At 42.4% G+C, this 19,255-nt stretch overlaps 1 protein-coding gene across 1 annotated transcript; it reads right to left on the reverse strand.

Moving 5' to 3' along the window:
- Positions 1-11,500: 11,500 nt before the first annotated feature.
- Positions 11,501-15,560, reverse strand: cd248a (CD248 molecule, endosialin a). The gene has a single exon (XM_070855094.1). The coding sequence runs from the start codon at positions 15,346-15,348 to the stop codon at positions 13,009-13,011; it is 2,340 nt and encodes a 779-aa protein (XP_070711195.1). The 5' UTR covers positions 15,349-15,560; the 3' UTR covers positions 11,501-13,008.
- Between the last annotated feature and the right edge of the window lie 3,695 nt (positions 15,561-19,255).

Raw genomic sequence — 19,255 nt, forward strand, 5'->3', positions numbered from 1 at the left:
ATAGTTGTTTGGAATGTCACTTGATCTGAGCCAGAGTGGTGCTTTGTTACTAGTCATGGATTGACCATAACAAACACCATACTTGAGAAAACACAGTTTGGTCTGTGGTTCATAAGTGTACGTGGTATCAGAACACCTTAGACCAAAGATCATTGATTGACTTTGTCGTCATTTCATCAGATCTGCAGCCATATGTCTGGGATGCTTAGGTCAAAAAAAGGCAAAAGGCAAAAAAGACAGCTTGCTCTTTCAGACTTGGATGGCCCAGGGGTTTCCTGAAGCAGCAGACTGGTACCAGAAGGCCAGAAGAGCTGGAGCTTCAGCAGTCGCTGCAGTCGGGCCTCAAGGGAGCTCTGGCAAACAAGCAATGGCTCGAGAAAACTCAAGATGGGAATTCAGGTCTTGGCTCAGGCTGTTGTTGGGCACTGGAAGGAGCATATTTGGTTATCAGCAAAAGAATAAAGTGATTATCAATAAGAGTGAACACTTATCAGTGTACTTATTAATATCAATAAAGTTATTATTCAATTTAATAATATCGGGGCACCACCCTGGAATCAGGGACTAATAACCAAACTGTGAATTCAGTCTCAAAAAGAAATTCACTTAAAATGTTGATATTTAGTGAACAGAAAGGCTTGAATCCACGATCACAACCAGCTGTTACCACAACACACGCACAATAATCACAAACAATTACTCTTTAAATGCATAATAGAGTTTATTTAACTCAGCACAATGATCGGTAATCAATAATACTTAATTCAATAAACATCTACTATTCAAATAATCTATAAGCAGCTATTGGTACAAATGATCAATAATTCAAAAAAAGAGAATATATGCAAGCATACAGGTTTTTTGGTTGTACCGCCCGAGGGAGTTTTGGCGCCCATTCCTTTGTTTCAAGCTTTGGAATTTACATGTAGGCCCCTCTTTTGTTCTGCCACATGGACTTGGAGAAGGCTTATGACCAAGTGCGTACATAGAGTCAAACACGTTTCCGGTGGGCATTGGCCCAAGGCTGTTTGCAGATGATGTAGTTCTGTTAGCTTCTTCAGACCATGACCTCCAGCAGGCACTGGGGTGGCTTGCAGCTGAGCATGACGTGGTTCAAAAATTCTGATTGCAGACAGTGTGAACACACATCTGAGCTAGTTATTGGAACCCAAAAGCTTACAAAATCAAACTGGACTTTGCATGACGGTCAGGTGGACAAACCATATTTCATTTGATAAATGTTTTATGGGAAAAAGATCAGGATTTCATACATAAATAATCAAAAAGGACCTTGTGGAGTGGAGTGCTGGTTGTGTGTGTTGGACAGTCTCTGTAGGCTGATGGAATCCATCCAGAGGACGCTGCTGTGTGGAGATTCAGCCTGAGAGCACCCTCCTATCTCTGTTCAGTGGCACTCAGCCTGCTGGAGGCATACAGAGGAAAGATCAAATGATCTCACTTGTTTATTATTGGAATTAAATGAAAAGATTCTTTGTAATGTTTGAGTCTCTGATGGGGCCACAGACAAGCTGTTGTGCATGACATCTCTGGTCTGCTTCTAATTAATGTGGTGTCTTTTTGGTGTGTTTTTTTTGTTCAAAATTATTTGTGTCTGGTTGGATCTGGAAGTGTAGTTCAGCTGAATTTTCAGGCTGCTGCCTAACTGTGATGAAAAGCACTCATTAAACATTATCCATCCCTTATACATGTTTCCTCTGGGTAATATCATCAGGAAACATTTGATTTCCACAGTTATGCAGATGATACCCAATAATACTTATCAATAATAAAATCAGATCAGTCCAATCAGTCAACTAAACTCCACGTCTGCCTTAAGGACATGCTGCTAAATTCAGACAAAATGAAGTGTGAAGTTATTGTGTTCGGCCCTAAACACCTTAGAGACACATTTTCTAACTCCTTTGGATGGCATTACTCTGGCCTCCAGCTCCACTGTGAGGAGGTTATCTTTATCTTTGATCAGAATTTGTCCTTTAACTCCACATAAAACTTGTTTCCAAGACAGCCTTTTTCCATCTATGTAATATTACTCCATCCTGTCTATGAATGATGCAGAAAAACTTCCTGGTTGGATTATTTCTGTTCCTTATTATCAGGCTGCCCCAATAAGTCCTTAAAGACTCTCCAGCTGGTCCAGAACGCTGCTGCTCGTGTTCTGATGAGAACTAAGAGAATGGTAAATGGTCTGTAAATGGTCTGTATTTGTATAGCGCCTTTCTAGTTATTTCAACTACTCAAAGCGCTTTACATGACATCCTCATTCACCCATTCACACATCAATCATACAGGAGAAATGTAATTTGGAGGAGACTATTCTTTCATACTCATTCACACTCTGAAGCCATGCTTCAGGAGCAAGTTGGGGTTCAGTGTCTTGCTCAAGGACACTTCGACATGTTGACCCATAGGAGCTGGGGATCGAACCCCCGACCTTCTGATTGAGGGACGACCCACTCTACCACTGAGCCACAGCCGCCATCTTTCTCCTGTACTGACTTCTCTTCATTGGCTTCCACTAAAAATCCTTCTCCTCACCTACAAGGTTCTTAACCTTCCTCTTGTGTTAGGGTCGGTGTTTAGGTTTTAAATGCATAGAATAACCACATAAATTTGTTTATTGCATCAAGGCTTCATGATTTTGTCAGGAACCTCTATTTCAACAAAATAAAACAAAAAAATTTGTTCTCACTAAATTATAAAATGCTCTAGTCGAAATTATGACCTTTGTGTTGTTAGGGTCGGATTCGACCCAGTTATAAAAGTAAGATTATAAAGCAATAATTAGAGCCAAAACTGAAATCATAAGTTCACTGTCAGCCAACACACTGACTGCCAGCTCCTCTCCCAATCATGTGAGCATGTGAGCTGAGTATTCTCATTTTGCCTTGTTTTCCAATATACCTGCACAAAAACGAGCATGTCGAGATATGTGAGGTCAATTCAGTATAGAGCTCATAACAGCTCATAAGGTCATAACAGCTAAAGGTGCTCTACTAAAGATGCTTGTCCAGAAGGGGTTGACTAATTTTGGACTGCATTAGTCATTAAAAGTGGCATTTTGTGTTGAATTTGGAGGAAACCACCTGTAATATTAGTTGTGTTGAGCTATTTTAATTGTTCTTGTTTGAGTTGTTCATTGAACACAGCTGAAAGTTTGTAAATCTTGCCAATACACTTAATTTGCAGTGGGGGTGGAATTTTGAGTGCAACTGTATACAAAGTGCAAAACCTATATATGCATCCATGCTGGCAGTTACATTACCAGCAACATGAGCATTAGCTGTCTGTTCACCCCTTGTTTTCTATGTTGCTCTTCACTTTTCAACATTTCACAGGCAAATAAACTTCACAGCACAGATAAAAACAAAATTCCTAGCAATTCTTTTGAGACTCCCACAAATTACATTGTGACATTTTAAGGCTGCCAACCTATTTGTCCCCAAAACAAACTCAAACATCAATGACGTTTTAAGAGATTCTGATTTGGTTTTCAGTACTTAGTCCAAATTTGGACTAAATACGCAGGTGAATTAATGGGCTGCTATATATTGTGACATTGATTAAAGTGTAAGTGGTAAAAACAAAAAACTCTTACGGTTTTTGAAATCATTAGAATTCCTTAAACCTTAACCATTTCACCAAACAAATGTGCATTTAATCAAATTATAAAGTATTTGCCATGGTAATGGTCAACGTGCCCTCAGGGTTCCTGATTTCCTCCTTCATCTGTTTGGTAATGCAGCCTTGTTAGCCAGAGATTAGACACAGTAACACAATAGGTGAGTCGGAGTTGTGATTTCAGTCTGATAGAAAGGACCGGGGAAATGAGGAAATGAGTGTTGATGGAGAGAGAGCTGGTGAAGCAGGCAGACAAGCACACAGGCAAGCAGATGATAACCGGAGGGGACGCAGCACACGGAAAACAGGATGAGTCAACAAGCAAACAAACACGACATGAGGAGAACTCTGAAATGCACAATTTACAGAGTCCAAAAGCATGTACTACCAAGGGTTAAAACAACAATCTGGTGAACTGTAGCACTGGGATGAGATGGTTAGCAGCAGGTGTGTGACCTATCCCTGCACTATACTGTCTCTCCTCCAAGGCTGTGATTATATCATACACAAAAAGTGAAGCAGTGTTAAGCAGCCTCAAACCCAACCAGTCATCATAAAGGTCAAGTCTGAAGTAGGCTGTGATAATATTGTCTTCAAATAACAGACCCAAAACTTGATTGCAAATACAGAGTACCTGCAGCTACACAACAGTAAGCATCAGTGCTGGACATTATCGTGTTCACTGGCCCCCTCCACTTACATTCTGTAGCTGAATGTGAGATGAAAAACGATGTTTGGTCCTAAGATGCACCTCCAGTCTTTGCTTTATTGTATTTCATTGAATGCTACACCTGTGATTGACTGGTGACCAGTCCAGGGTGTACCCCACCTCTTGCCCGCTGTCAGCTGGGATTGGCTCCAGCCCCACCATGACCCCTAAGGATAAGCGGTATAGATGACAGAGAGAACAAACCTAATCACTGGACTGTAGGTAGAACACTTCAAATTATTACAAGCCACCCAAAAGAATTTTGCCCCACCAATCAAACAGGAAGTCGTCCAACTGGGCTGAAAACGACCAAGTGAGGCAGCATCAGAAAGAAGCAGTTGTGTAAAGAATTAAAAAAGAGACACACCTGACCTGTCACTGCATGAGGTGGACGTGATTGTTGGACTGTCAGGATTCTGAACCCCTAAGTGGTTTATAGGTATGGAAACAATGAATTCTTTATACAACCAACTTTGCTCTTTAGCACTTTTACTGCACTTTCAGAGGTGCACATGTATGTCCATTGCAAATGTTTCAAGCTAGTATAAAGCCTCCAGTTTCTCCAGAGGGACCAGTGTGCAGGCTGATGAAGGTCCTCACGTGATGTCACTTGAGTCGGCGTCTGTGGGGCTGGAGAAGAAGTTAGAAAAGTAAGAAGAAGTGTTGGTGTGGAGTTAGACAGAAGTAAGCTGAGCAGAGTTCTGCAGGCTGTGGGATATATCAGCTGCTACCAGCAAAACACACCCCAACCTCTGACACAACTGTTGGCGATCAGTTGCATTGTGGGTAACATAGGTGGATAATAAAGAGGATATTTCTGGCACTACTGCAGTTTTTAACCTTTTTTAGAGAGAATGTCCATGGTGAATTCAGAAATGTTATAGAATTGTCATGCTGGGGTCATCCCCATGCTCCCACAGCCCTATGTTCCCACATTTCTAAGTAATCTAACTATATAATAGAGAAAAGTATGTCTGTGTGTCTGTTAGGGTTAGGAGTTAGGGTTAAAGGGTTAGGGTTAGAGGGTTAGGGGTTAGGAGCTAGGGTTAAAGGGTTAAAGGGTTAGGGGTTAGGGAGTTAAGGAGTTAGGGTTAGGGGTTAGGGAGTTAGGGTTAGGGTTAACCCAATGAGGAGAAAAGAGGCTTCAGACAGGCAGACACAAACACAGACACACAGACATACTTTTCTCTATTATATAGTTAGATTACTTAGAAATGTGGGAACGCTCCCGTCATGCTCCTTCAGGGTTAGTGTTCTCTCAAAACAGGTAGAGTGGAGCTGAGGTGTGGCTCAGCTTACCAGCTTCAGCCACTGTAACTCACCAACACAAAGAAACAACAAAGAAATACTGACTTTGACTTGAAGGCCGCTGCCGTGTTTTTACCCAGGTACAGCCAAGAAATCTGGAGGCTGCTGTCTCTCAGAGGAAATGGAGGGGCGAGTCAAGGACCCAGATCAAGCTGCAAAAAGGAGACGGGATACAGTTACTGTATATTCATGTGTAGTGAACAGATGTCCATGTGTTTGTCCATTCCACATACCAGGAATCTCAGAACTTCTGATTTGTTGATGAAACTCAAGCAAAGAGAGGAAGTGAGAGATTATTCAGACAAGAGGTTTTTGTTGCGATAACTGCAGGTTGCAATAATACATTTGTGTTTATCCACCATGCACTTGTCCATCTCGTGTTCTCACGGCACAGACATAGCTCAGAATCTGCAGCCCTCAGATTAACCTTGGGCACTTTTTTTGTTCAGGCTCTGTTGAATACATTTCTGTCTGTTCTGCAGCTCCAGGAATGTCTAATGAGGAAAACTGATGCTGCTACTTGAAAACAAAATGTTCCCTGTGTGACTGTTTCTACCTTTATCCAGATGAATCAGACTCCGTGAAAAGCTTAATCATGCCTCTGGTGGTTCCGAAAACTTGAGTAATGATTGATTTCTTGACAGCAGCTGAGATCGACGCAATGCACAGTATAATAATGTGGAAAAATACTAAGGTCCTTTTGCCCACCTGGCTATTGTCTGTACCCACCAGTCTGTGCTTACACCATTGGAGTCCTCCTCCCCCCCAACACCTTTGTCAGATTTTTCATGGACTCCTTGTGCCGCCACATTAAAGTGATCAATTGCCACAAGTACGTGATTTATCTTTTCCATCCCCATTTTTAAACAGATGGTGTCTTTTGACAGACAGTGGGTGGTGAATGCTGCTATGAGAGTAACAGACTTTTTTTTTGTTTTTTCAAAAAGAAAATGGGGCTTTGGGGTATGTTTTTTTGGAAGTACAGCATGTCCACAAACCAAGCTAACCTCAGACCTTCACTTTTATAATATAATGAATAAATATTCATATTCTGACCAGTGAATGATATTGTTGCTTTGTAACTACTCACATTTAGGTGTCAGTTGGACAGTGGCCTGCAGGGCATTTTCAGATTTTTTACAAAATGATTTTTCAAACTGTCTTGGTAAACCAGCACAGGTGATTAAAATGTCCCTGGCAAATAGTTCCAATAAAACCATAAAACCACAGACTTTTACACGTCTGTTAAGTTAGCATATGGGTTACAGAAATACAATACAACATGTTAAACAGTGAGCACTACAGGTGCTGGGAGGTGTATTTTTGAACACTGGACAGAGCCAGCTGTTTCTCCCCTACTCTCAGCCTTTATGCTAAGCTAGGCTAACAACTTCCTGTCTCCAGCTCCATACTTAACACACAGACATGAGACTGATCATTCTGGACGTTTGACTTAGTGAACTCAGAAAGTTCACTTCTCCCTTCTACTAATCCATCTGATCTGCTTTTACACTTGTTTACTATATTGCAGATCCATGGCATGTTATAACCCTTTATTATCAAATGAAAAATCAGTTTACTACCATTGCTAAGAAGCACACCTTGCACAGATAGACCAATTGGAGCCTGGTGTGCAGCACTATTTCCTCCTGCGTCAACTTTAGCTCAAAAGTTCTCTGGCCAAACATCAGTGAGTCATTTATTAGGCGTGGCATGCAGGTGAATACAGTTAAGCATAACAACCTGGTTCAGAGTCTTTGTGTTTGGAGGGCCACCCCATCGACGAGCCGGGGAGGTGATTACTGGGACTGAGACGAGGCGGGTTGGTCAGTGACAGGCTGGGTCTGCAGCAGGCAATCAGTCCAGGAGCAAGTAATGGAGAGTCTTGCATCAAGGAACAAAGAACAGTCTGGCAGTGAGAGGTGGAGGCTTGGATACGGGCTTAGTGAGTGATCAGGAGCAGGTGAGTGGAGCAGGTGGTTGGCTGGCAAGTGCGTGGAAAACTACTGAGAGGAGGATTAATCAGATGAAAGGACTGTGAAGTAGTCTTGGCCTTACTTCCACTGGACATCAAAACTCCATGTTCATTTTGGTCATATAATCAAGTTTTAGTTAGTTGTTTTAGTTAGCAGGATTCGGCATTAACAAGGTAAGTCTAGGCAGTTTCACTGTGATCAAACAGATGGTAGAATGCTGCACTCTCACATGTTGCTCTGGTCAGATTTGAAGAAACCTTAGATGCTAGACATTATGTTCAAACGGAGCTATTACATTAGGAAAACACCTTTTTGAGGAACAGACAGAGGACTGGTAACAAACTCTAACTGGGCATAGCCTATAAACATAGCATTACTGTATACATGTATTGGTTTTGATTTGCTTTAATGTTCACAGAGTTTGATTATTGTGATGTGTTGTAGTTTACTGTGCAGCCATAAAGTTCAGTTGATGTTAGTTTGCTCACACACACACAGAGTCTACAGACTAACCATCCTCTCCTAACCTGCACCTTTATTCTACACACTCACACATACAGTTTTACAAATAGGCCTTGACTGAGAGACAAAGCTAAGCTACCAGCTACAGCACTTGGCTTCCCCTGTCTGCCTCTGACCCACACCCCAGGGGGTCTGGTGGCCATTTTGTAGGGAGTCACCATTTGGTTCTTCCACCATTTTTTAGTCCTCCAAGTTACCTTTTTTTTCATATTAACATGTACACACCCCCTCACACACACACACTCTCCCTATTGTTTGATAGCTAGTCACACTCACACTTAGATTCTTTGTTTGCTTTTGTTCTGTTTTAATAAATGTTTTAATCCACATGCTGTCTTCTTTAATATTGTACAAGAGTGAATACTGCCAACCTCTACTCTGTCAAGAACTCTGAAATCCTTCAACTAGCTGTCAATGTGGCCATTCTGGTTGTAGTTATTAAGTTAATTATTAATCGCAATACTAAATTGATCATTTTCCTTGTTTATTGAGGTGGTGCCCCAATCGAGGTGGACTTTCATCAATATAAAGTCCCATTAATCAATATAATTATCAATTATCTTAGATAATAATTAAAATTTTCTGAATTGCCCCAGACACGGTGCAAACCCCAACATTTTGGTGCCGCCGCGTGAGGCAAGGTCCCATTCACATCACAGGGTTCAGAGACATACTTGGTCTGGTGTGTGCAGGGTGAACAGGAATGGAGACAGAACAGCCCCCTATGGAACCCCTGTGCTGCTCACCACTGTCCCAGAGACACATTTCCCCAGCCTGACGAACTGCGGTCGTCCTGTCAGGTCATCAGTGATCCAGGAAGTGAACGAGGGATCCACAGATGTCTCTCTCTGATGTAGCTCACTCATTAAAGCTTTTGTCCACCCCATCATGTCGTTGCCCTCCCTATCATCTCTATGATATATGAAAATTAACAAATCATTTTCACAAGTTTGCAAAACCCCTTGTGTGATTTCTTGTTGTTAAATTTTATTTAGAAAGGAAAGTGCAACTGTCACAGAATTTACAATTTACAACACTTTTCGCGTTTACTGAAATATTTTGCTGACAAAGGAATCAAATATCTTCATGAAAATGTTTATTTAATTGTCACAATGGAATTAAAACGTATTCAGTCCACTTGAATTTGTCCATGACAGGGTGGATACATTTGCTTGACATTGTGTGCTTACAGTTCATTTCTAAAACAAAAGTGCTGAGGCTAACAGTCTAAGGTCTCCTTCGCATAAATGAATATCAAGTGTAATGGAAATCTTTTTATTCAAAATGTGGAATTTTTGAAGTCTCAAAGGTCATTTATGGTAATTTCGAATCATGTTCAAATTCATTTTTTGGCCCCATTTATATGAGCTTTAAATAATATCAAGAAAATTTAAATTCTATTGCCTGGTGGTCACAGTGTGTGCTGAATCACTCCAATCAAAACTGGTGTGGTACTGTCTCTGAAATAAGAAATGTAATTTTGGAAGCAACATCCTGCCAGAATTGGGCAACAGGGGGGGGGCACTCCAATGCCACGTGAAGAAATGTGTTTTTCAAAAAAGCATCTAAAAATAATAATGAGGAGTGATCATGTGCTCTCAATGGTAGCTTCTGTCCTGGTGACATCCGTTAGAGAGCAATAGTTATTTTTGTGGCATCTGTTCACTGCAGCTACCACGAGGTCTCACATACTTACCAAGTGCAGAGCGCAAAGTGGGTGGTGGGATTTCGGGTCACTCCGAGGAAATATACTATAACTATATGTTGTCCAAATAAATGATTCATACAGTGTACAGCTGCGCTGCGGTCGTAAAGAGGTCAATAATGAAATGCTTCCCTTGAGCTCTAAAGATAATTCGTAGAATAACAAGGGTCATCTTTCTGTTGCCACCATTAATGATGATAATAATGTACTCCCCAATGTACTTGCTGAGATATATGAATGCAGTGACATCAACAACGTCAGACAAGCCAAGAAACATGAAAGGTCAGACAGGTTGGAACCAAAGCAGCAGATCATATAAACCGCTTAATTCAGAGTTGAATTGAAAAGTAAATAATCCCTCATCAGATGTTGCCTAAAGGCCCCAAGCATTTTGCAAATTTGAATTGATTAATTTACCACAAACTAATAACCGCACAGATAACCTGGGAGCCTGGTGCGAGTGCATTCCCAGACCCACGTTTCCTACTTGGTCAGATACAGCCAGTGCAATGTTTGGGTAATAAATTATAGTCTTTGACTTTGCTTTCACCCAGGTAAATTTAACCCGAGGAATTGTTGACCTGTCTGATCTGCGTCTGATTCTCATTAGTGATGTTATTATGTTCCCAGATCCTTGCAAAAAACTTGGTACTGTAGACAGTGTTATTATCTGATGTGAATGATGGAAAGAAAACACTCAAGTAAGGCTCAATTCATAATACACTGTGATTATACTTAAAAACTCAGCATCTTTATATGATGTCCCAAAGCTGGACTGAGTCTGTTTAGAGTCTGTTTCAGAGAGAATTACCAAAGATATGAGCAGAGCTCAGCACTCTGGTGGCTGGATTGTGTCTGTATACTGAGAGCTGTAGAAGGGATGACAATGTCGAAAATAGGTCAGTTGGAGAGGGAGAGAGAGGGAGAGAGAGAGAGACCCCCTCTGAGAACCACTCGCAGAGCCAGAACCTGGTTTTGATCAGCACATTCCATTAGTCAATACAATCACAATGCTTCCTTACTGCCAGTGGGGACTGTGCTCGAATATCCTTTTGTATTTTCCATAAAAATCCTTCCTCCAAACACAGGACCCTTGGGGGATCACGGTCATTTCTGGAACTACAGTATCCGTATTGTCACACACCCACCCCTTCCCTGCACCCGATTCCCCTCCTCCACTTTTCTGAGGAGGAAATTAGTTCAAGTACCTTATGACTTTTAAATCCACTGTTGAGTCTCTAAAAAGATGAATGGCAGGAATAGAACAATCAGGGCAAGAAGCTTCGAACATTGCGAGCAGTGAAGCCTTACAAACACAGTGACAATTACATCAAAGTCCCCCCTAAATTCCCTTGTTATGAGTTTGACTAAATAAAATGAGATCATCGTCCACTTACTAGTTTTCTCTGGAGCTTTCAAATGCATTACATGCTCTTCCTATACAGATGTTAGTTCCCTACTTTGGTCATGTGATAGCAACAGAGCTAAGTCCACGGCAACTGACCAAACGTCATCCCATGATGAAGACTGTGAGATGTGGTTAAAAGCTCCAGTAAAAGCTAGTAAGTGGACAGCACATTAAGAGATGGTTTTGTCACTATTTCCAAGGTCAATAATAAACTTTCACACTCAACCTTTGTCATAGTTTTTAATTCACAATTTCTTAACATGTAACAGAAAAAAGGCATCAATTGTTGCTTATGTTTCACAGTCTATTAATAAGATAAGAACATATCTTATGCATAAAATTGTGTGGCACTTTGTTTCCCAGCCATTGCACAGTCATTAATCTCTTAAATTAAAGGCCCTTTAACTTGCAAATGCCTCACATTTTTCATTTGTTCTTTCTTTGGTCAATAAAATTCATACATTTTAATATCCAATGAGCATTTCTCCAAAAACTCAACGCAGCTTTTTGCTGTTTTGCTGTGCTATTTACAGTTTTGAGATCTGATTGTCTTTTTGAAATTGTTAAGTATCTGAAGTTTCACCAACAACTGCAAGGTGACACTGACTGCAGTCTCACACAGCTGGATGAGCCGCAAAAGATTTCTCTGGTCCAAGACAAACCTTACTGGGGTGTACTAACAACTTAAGTTTACAAAGGGTGACTGATGGCCATTTAATGGACAAGGTCAAAGCTAATGTCAACCACCAGCCCCTACAACATTCCCCGTGCAGGGTGAACATCTGCACTTAAACCTCTTTTCAAAAAAAAAGAAATGAGAGCTTTTAAACTGGGCAGGAGTGGAGAAAAGCATTCCCATGTGCAGATATACCTCTCCATATTGCCAGATTTATGTGGTCCATTAAAAAATGTGCCACTGAATTATTACAATTGTTATTTTCTAAAAATGACTGGTGACAAGTATAATACATACATAAATACAAAAGAACCACTATATACAAAGACGGTTTTGGTCTCTTTAACCATTCAGCTCCAACACAGTGTTTTTCAAATGACTGCTTTCCCATCATTATCATGTGACTGCAGACTGTCTGTTCTCTTGAAGGGATATTTGCTTGCAGTGTCCTTGCACCCACTGCGCTGATGTGAGCTAACAATACATCTAAATCCCTTTAACCAAACACTTATTTACAGTGATATGCTATTGAAATGAACTGAGCCTGAGGATTTTGCATGGAAGAAACCTCAAAGTAAAGTTTTGCAACTTCAGCATGGCGGAATGCTTTTACCATCAGTACAATGATTTCCATGGCTCTTTGCAGGATCTGGCTCTGTGAAATACTGAAATGAATAAATGGCTACACACATTTCTGTCAGATATTAGCAGATTTTTTGACATAACGACTGATGTAATATTTTATTTTTATTTTATTTTTAACTATATAGACTAGTGCAATCATGAAGCAATCAGATCTTACGCTGTCAGTGTATGAAACATCAAAGCAGTTTGTACCACATAGCAAACCCATCCCAAAAAAGGCCAGTGGTTTTCAGGGTCCCTTTCCCACCTCTATCAGTTAATATTTGATAGAGTAACAGTATCGTAATGTGTTCAAAGCGTGGGCAGTTCCACAGTCAGAGGGTAAAACATGTAGCTTGTCCATACCAGTTCCATTATTCATGCCTGCTTACCTCTGAAACAGAGTCTGTTTATTTAAATGTCAGTTTACCTCTTCTCAGTTTAAACATGGGTCTTGACCCCTGCTGAGGGGTTAGGAGCTCCCTGTTTATCATGAGCCCCAGAGATCCAGTGGTAGCAATCAGTGGCATTCTTGTTGCGTGGCTGAACAGCACAGCGGGTGCAGTAGATGATGCCCAGTGCCACCATCACCACAATGAAGATGCAGATGGGCACTAAGAGGCCCACCAGCAGCGTGGTGCTGCTCTGATTCTGCTCCCTGTCTTCCTGGACTGAATCCAGGATGTCACTGCCCGCTCCACCCTTGCTTGGGTGTGGCTGGGAAGGAGTGAGCTGGGTGGGAACAGCTGGGTTTTCGTAGTGCGTGATCTCCACATCCTTTTCCTCTTCCCTTATCTCCTCCTCTGGAATCTGAGAGTTTTCCATAAGGGGGTACTGTTGTTCTTCTGCCTCATTGTGGTAGGTGGAATCTGTAGGCATATGGCGGTCTGTGACCGAGTCCTCTGGATTTCCTGGTTTCGGGCTGGATGTGGCGAGCTCCACCCACCAATTCCATGCTCCCTCGGAGATTGTAGAGGTGGAAAGAAAAGGGAGAGCTGTGGTGGTCTCCTCGTCATCTTCGATCCAGTCTGAGGTGGTGCTAGGGTTGGTGGTGGGTGGAGGTGTGGTGTAGATGGTGGTTGGAAAGACTTCCAGCTCAGACTGTGATCTCTGTCCCCACTCCAACCAGTCATCTCCACCATTATCTATGCCCTCCTCATCTTCCTGAGCCTCCTTTGTTTGAGGACCCAGTGCTAAATCAAAGGGCAGTTCCTCCTGAGGGGCACTGGTGACCCAAATGACATCAGAATTCAAAACTCTGGGAGGGTCAGTCAGCCAGTCCAGAGATTGCTCCTCCTCTGAAGGCCAGTCAGTGTGGCTCTGTGGTGGGCTCCACTCATAGTCTACCGGGTCCCATACAGGTCCAGGCTGGTGGGTGACCCAAGGAAAAGGGGGAGTAACAGCAGACTGGTCATTTCCTTCACTTCTCTTGCGACATGAGTAGTTATCAGACATGATTTCATAGCCCTCCTTGCAGTAGCACTCAAATTCACCCACATAATTTACACACATCTGCTCGCAGGTCCCAGCGATCTGGCACTCATCAGTGTCTTGGCATCGGCTGGGGTCCTCAGGTATTGGGGAAAAACCAAGATGGCAGTGGCAGATGTGAGAGCCTGGGGTGTTCTCACATGCGTGTTCACATGGGTCATTTATACACTCATCTATATCCTCACATCTATCTTCATCAATATAACCCTCACGACATCGACATTCAAATGTCCCTGGAGCATTTACACAAAGCTGCTCACAAGGACTCTGGAGGCACTCATCGACATCCAGACAGCTACGTTCATCTGGTGCAAGCATGTATCCTTCAGGACAGGCACATCGGTACCCGTCTGACAGGGGCAGGCACTCAAACTCACAGGGAGCCCCTTGACAAACATCAGATAGCTCACACTTTTGCCCATCATCTCCTAGTTGATACCCTTCAGCACATTCACAGTAAAAGTGAGCACCAGCCGGCTTGCAAAAATGCTCACATCCACCATTATCCTGGTCACACCAGTTGTGTGATATGGGGGGGTCAGAGCAGAGAGGGAAATCTCTTGACCACCCCACTGAGCCATCATCCTTCAGCATACACAGAACTGACTGTTCCTCCTTGGTGTCTGCAGGGCAGGGTACAGTAGCCACGGATCCAAAGGGTATGTGGGTTAGCAGTGTGCTTAGAAGATTAAATGGTGTGGCATAGAGGGCATTGCCGGCCCCTTCACTCCACAGGGCAGGACACATTCCTCTGTAGGCGTAATGGCAAAGATACCCATCTACAGAGACTAAGCAGGAACCATCCAGCCATTTGAAGTTTTCGCTCTGTTCTTGCGTGCTGTAGCCCATAACCACACAGCGTGGCACAGAGCACATACCAGGGGAGTCCTCTTTCTGCCAGTTGGTATACTCTGTGTCCTGGTCACCAGTGGTCCAAGAGAAACCCCGCAGTGGGCGTGTGGTGGTACACTGGCGAGGCTGGCGCTGCAGGCCAATCCATACACGGACCTGGGTGCGTGAGTGGCGCAGGTCCAGAGTGGAAAAGAGAGTGGAGATAGCGGTGGCATCTTCCTTGCGTTTAATGGTAGCTAAGTTGCCACCTTTTTCCTTGCAGGCCCTCCATGAGTCCAGGAAGGTCTTGCGTTGGAAGTAGACCACAAAGCAACCATCCGAATTGCATAGTGCATCCTGCTCTCTCAGGTCCTGGCCCACGACTGCATAAACTCCAAAGAGTAAAACCAGCAGAAAGGTTAGAAGAAGAGCAGCAGCACTGTTCACAAGGGAACCCATTCTTCTTTAGAAATGAATACACTTCTCGACTTTGTGCCTGTCTCTTGGCCTACACTTTCTCCACACTTTTATCTCCCTGCCTTGGAAAGTTTCTTTCAGCTGTGGTGTTCTCTCTTGGCCTGCTTTTGTTATCTATCGATACTTTTTTCCCTTCATTAGAATCTTAATTATGTTGTCAGTGCCTGTCTGCGCTCTTTACTCTGCCCTGCTGAAACAGATCTGCACTGGAGTTGAGTGCATGCAGATTGTCCCATGATTTCAGAGCAGAGCAGGGAGGGGAGAAAAGGCAAGGGGGTAGAGGGAGGGAGCAATAGTAAGACAGAGGGTGGGTAGATAAGGAGAGAGGGAGGGAATTGAGGAAAATAATTGTATGTTTTTGGAAGGGGGGGCTCTATGTGGATGTGTATTTAAGGATGGGGGAGGTGCACTTCTTTCCTTTTCAGAGCATGTCATATGGTTTTCATAAGCCCTGTTCATGGACATAGTTTGGTACTACCATTTACCCATGCATACATAGACACAAACATGAATATATATCAACTTGCGGCACTTGTAGAAAAAGGAGCCTTTCCAGCAATCGGGCAGTTGTTATATATACCTCCTGTAGAGTTCAATACTTTTGACAGCCTGTGTTTTGCTTTCTTCATTGATGGGTGATGGGACATGATTTCCAGCAGCTACACCACGTGCGTTTTCAAGTTCACTTAGTTTGTTTGATGATTTATGTATGTAGCATGTGGTGTTCATATGTCTGTGATGAAATTTTATTGATGATAAAAAAAGTTGCGTTCGAGGGTAACATAAAAAGATTACACTTTTGGGTTTGAATTACTGGACCAAGCTTGAACTTTAAACTGGCATCTGTCTATTTGGACACATTTGGCATCTATCTATCTGCACTAACAACACAACCCCAGGCCTTGAAGAAGATACCAGTTCCTGCACAAAAGGTCTGTTGCGACATTAAAAACAACAACGCTTTCCTCCATGCTAATAACTCTCAGACTGTGATGGGGAAGTAGGAAAAGTTGTTGAGGTTGTCGGTGTGGAGGAAGAGGGCCTCTGGGTTTGCTATGAAAACAAAGCCAGGCCAGTGAAATGGAGACTTATGTTTCTTAACGGAGTTTGTTGAAGGGAAGAGGGTATGTGTGTGTGTCTGGGAGAGAAGGTTTAGGAATGGGGGTAGTAAGGCAGGGGGAGGGAGGGTGCAGTAGCAGTCCTGTGTGCTGTAATAAATCCAGCTGACTGTTGTTTGAGAGCCCATACTGTGCATCGTAAAAATTACTATGTAAAACTTTTAAGTGGTTATCCACAATTTCCTTATTTTACTACTTAGTTTGTACAAAAGGAGTTAAAGGGTGAATGCTGGGGGAGATTCACAGTCCTGTCCATGTAATCTTTGATCAGATATTATACTGCATATGTTTAAAAGTATTCCATCCATTTACCATCATAGTTTCCGAAAGTTGGGGAACTTACTTACTTACTTACTGTTAGACTTGACAAAGCTCCTCTAAAGCCACAGAGGATGTTATATAACACTTAACACTTCACAAATTATGGAAATGGAATGGAAGATCAGGTGGCGTGTTCTTTGAAAACATTTTGCTAATTCTATTTTGCTTGCAGGCAAAACACATAAAATATCAAATGCAAGTTCTAACTTTTATTTAAAAAAACAAGTCAGGAAAGTAGCAAAGTATAACTTGACAATGGGTCCTGAGACAAGAGATCATAGGATAGTAATTTCAATCTTCTGATTTGTCAACGTGGCTACCTCAAATAAGACTAACTTCATTTGTCATTTAATGCTGTTTCGATCATACGCACTGTGAATGGTCTGACTCTCACATGACCATCTCATCACACAACCATCTGTTGCTAAATAAGACCTCTTGTCCCTCTCGGAAAGAACTTTGTACAATCATCTTGCTACTTATCTTGTTAGCCCTGCTGGGGGTTCTGGTCCTCACGTTGGGACCTTCTGTCATGATACACCACTTGAATCTTGAGTTGTCTAGTGATAGTGGGAATCTTTTCCATCAATACCTTCCATCACACGTGAAATTAATGTTATAAAGCTTAGCTGAACACATAACAAGATAGTATATTGAAAGGATGTAAAGAAGTGACCCTGTGAGCAATGAAAATGTTGCCATCAAAAATGTATGGACCACTCAGCCTCAACCCCCTAAATGCAATTAGAGATTCACCTATCTTTACCGTTTGACTTCAAAACTGTTGACCAAGAACAAATTGTCTTGGTCCAAAAGGGTATGGAGAGCCGCATAGTCCAAAACAGAAGAAGCCATCATGGTTAATTAGCTGTGTTGCATCATTCACTTATGAATAACCCTGCTCAAACTGTGCTCCAACACAGAGACATGTTTATCAGGAGTCACTGGTATACATCTCTTAAACAAACTTCAGTTAGCACGAGAGCTAGCTTAAAGAGCTTCTTTGACTGACCAGCATTTGCAAGTAGTCACAATGTCACCAAGCTTTCAGCTCAACCTGTTTCAAGAGGACATGCAGAGTCACTTTGCTCTGCCACTTCCTGATGTGGGTGGAATTTTAATAATTTGGCTGAATCAGTGTTTTATCATGCCAGTCAGAGGCAGGAAGTAGCAAATGACCAGATATGAAATGTTCTAGATGAATAATGGCCTCTTTTGTTTTTGTACCGTTTATCACAACACAGGGCCTATACATGAGTAGACATTTGGGGGGTAGGGAGAGACACAGAGAGGATCGAGGTCTATACATACTCCGCAAGAACAGAGAAATGTGTTCGTTTTCTGAAGGTGGCAAGAACAAGAACAAAGTTTGTTCTGGCCAGGACATTTCATACTTCATTGCAGAATTCCTGGGAAGTCCTCATAGGGCCCTCCCATTGCAGCACGCGTCAGGCGCGGGAATGACTACATTTCCGCTTTTCTGCATTAACCACGCCCACTTCACATTTCTGACCAATCACACAATAGTTCTCGGACACCACACGAGAAAAAAGTTCTGCCCAGATGATGTGTCGAGAACAAGCTGCAAGAACTCCCAAACCAGGGCTGTGAGAAAAGAATGACATCATTTTTTTGTGTATGTGCAGGCCTTCAGGCTCAGACGGTGATGATGAAAAAGCAGCAGGGAGGAATCATCTCTGAGGAAGAAAATGCACACTTTCAACCACAGCGGCTAACAGCGTGGTTTGCGGTACGAGGGGGAAGCTACTTTGTGTGTATAATGACTGTGGCTCGTTCATTACAGGCAGCTCTGAACTTCCTACGTCGTATTTCAGGTAGTTGTGAGTTGTTAACAGCTCCACCAAATAGTGATATCTGCTGCTGAATGTCTCTCATGATTTCATTTTTGTAAAGATTTGAGAAAAGCCCAAACCTCATGATCTCAGGTTTATCTGGTGAGTCTAAACTAGTTAACTGTGTAAAAAGAAGCTCAGATGAGCTCCACTGCAGCAGCTACAACAGTCTTACATGCTGCTCACACTGATCCTTCTGTATGAATCATTTAGTCATCATCATATATAGTAATACATCTGTCAGAGGGACCAAACCACTACTTTCACTTCAATACTTTAATGACATTTTGCTACTAATTACTTTCAGATTGCTGTATTTGTACTAAAGTAAATCTGAGTACTTCTTCTACCAATGCCAATATCTTGAATTTAATATAGATATGTTAATTTTGTGGGTAATCCTAAAAATCAATATTCCACTGCTTCGTCTGTCTCTCCCAGCGCTCACCTGGTTCTAGTCCTGCTGCCGAGTTGTGCTTCTCCTGCTGCAGTCCTCATGTTACCACCAGCTCCCACTGAACTGTCCTCTGTGAGCGTGAGCTCTCCTTCCTTGCCCCGCTCACCAGCTCGCCCATCTGGCTTCACCAGCTGGAGTTC

This window comes from Pempheris klunzingeri, chromosome 23 (assembly GCF_042242105.1).
Source record: "Pempheris klunzingeri isolate RE-2024b chromosome 23, fPemKlu1.hap1, whole genome shotgun sequence".
NCBI classification, from domain to species: domain Eukaryota; kingdom Metazoa; phylum Chordata; class Actinopteri; order Acropomatiformes; family Pempheridae; genus Pempheris; species Pempheris klunzingeri.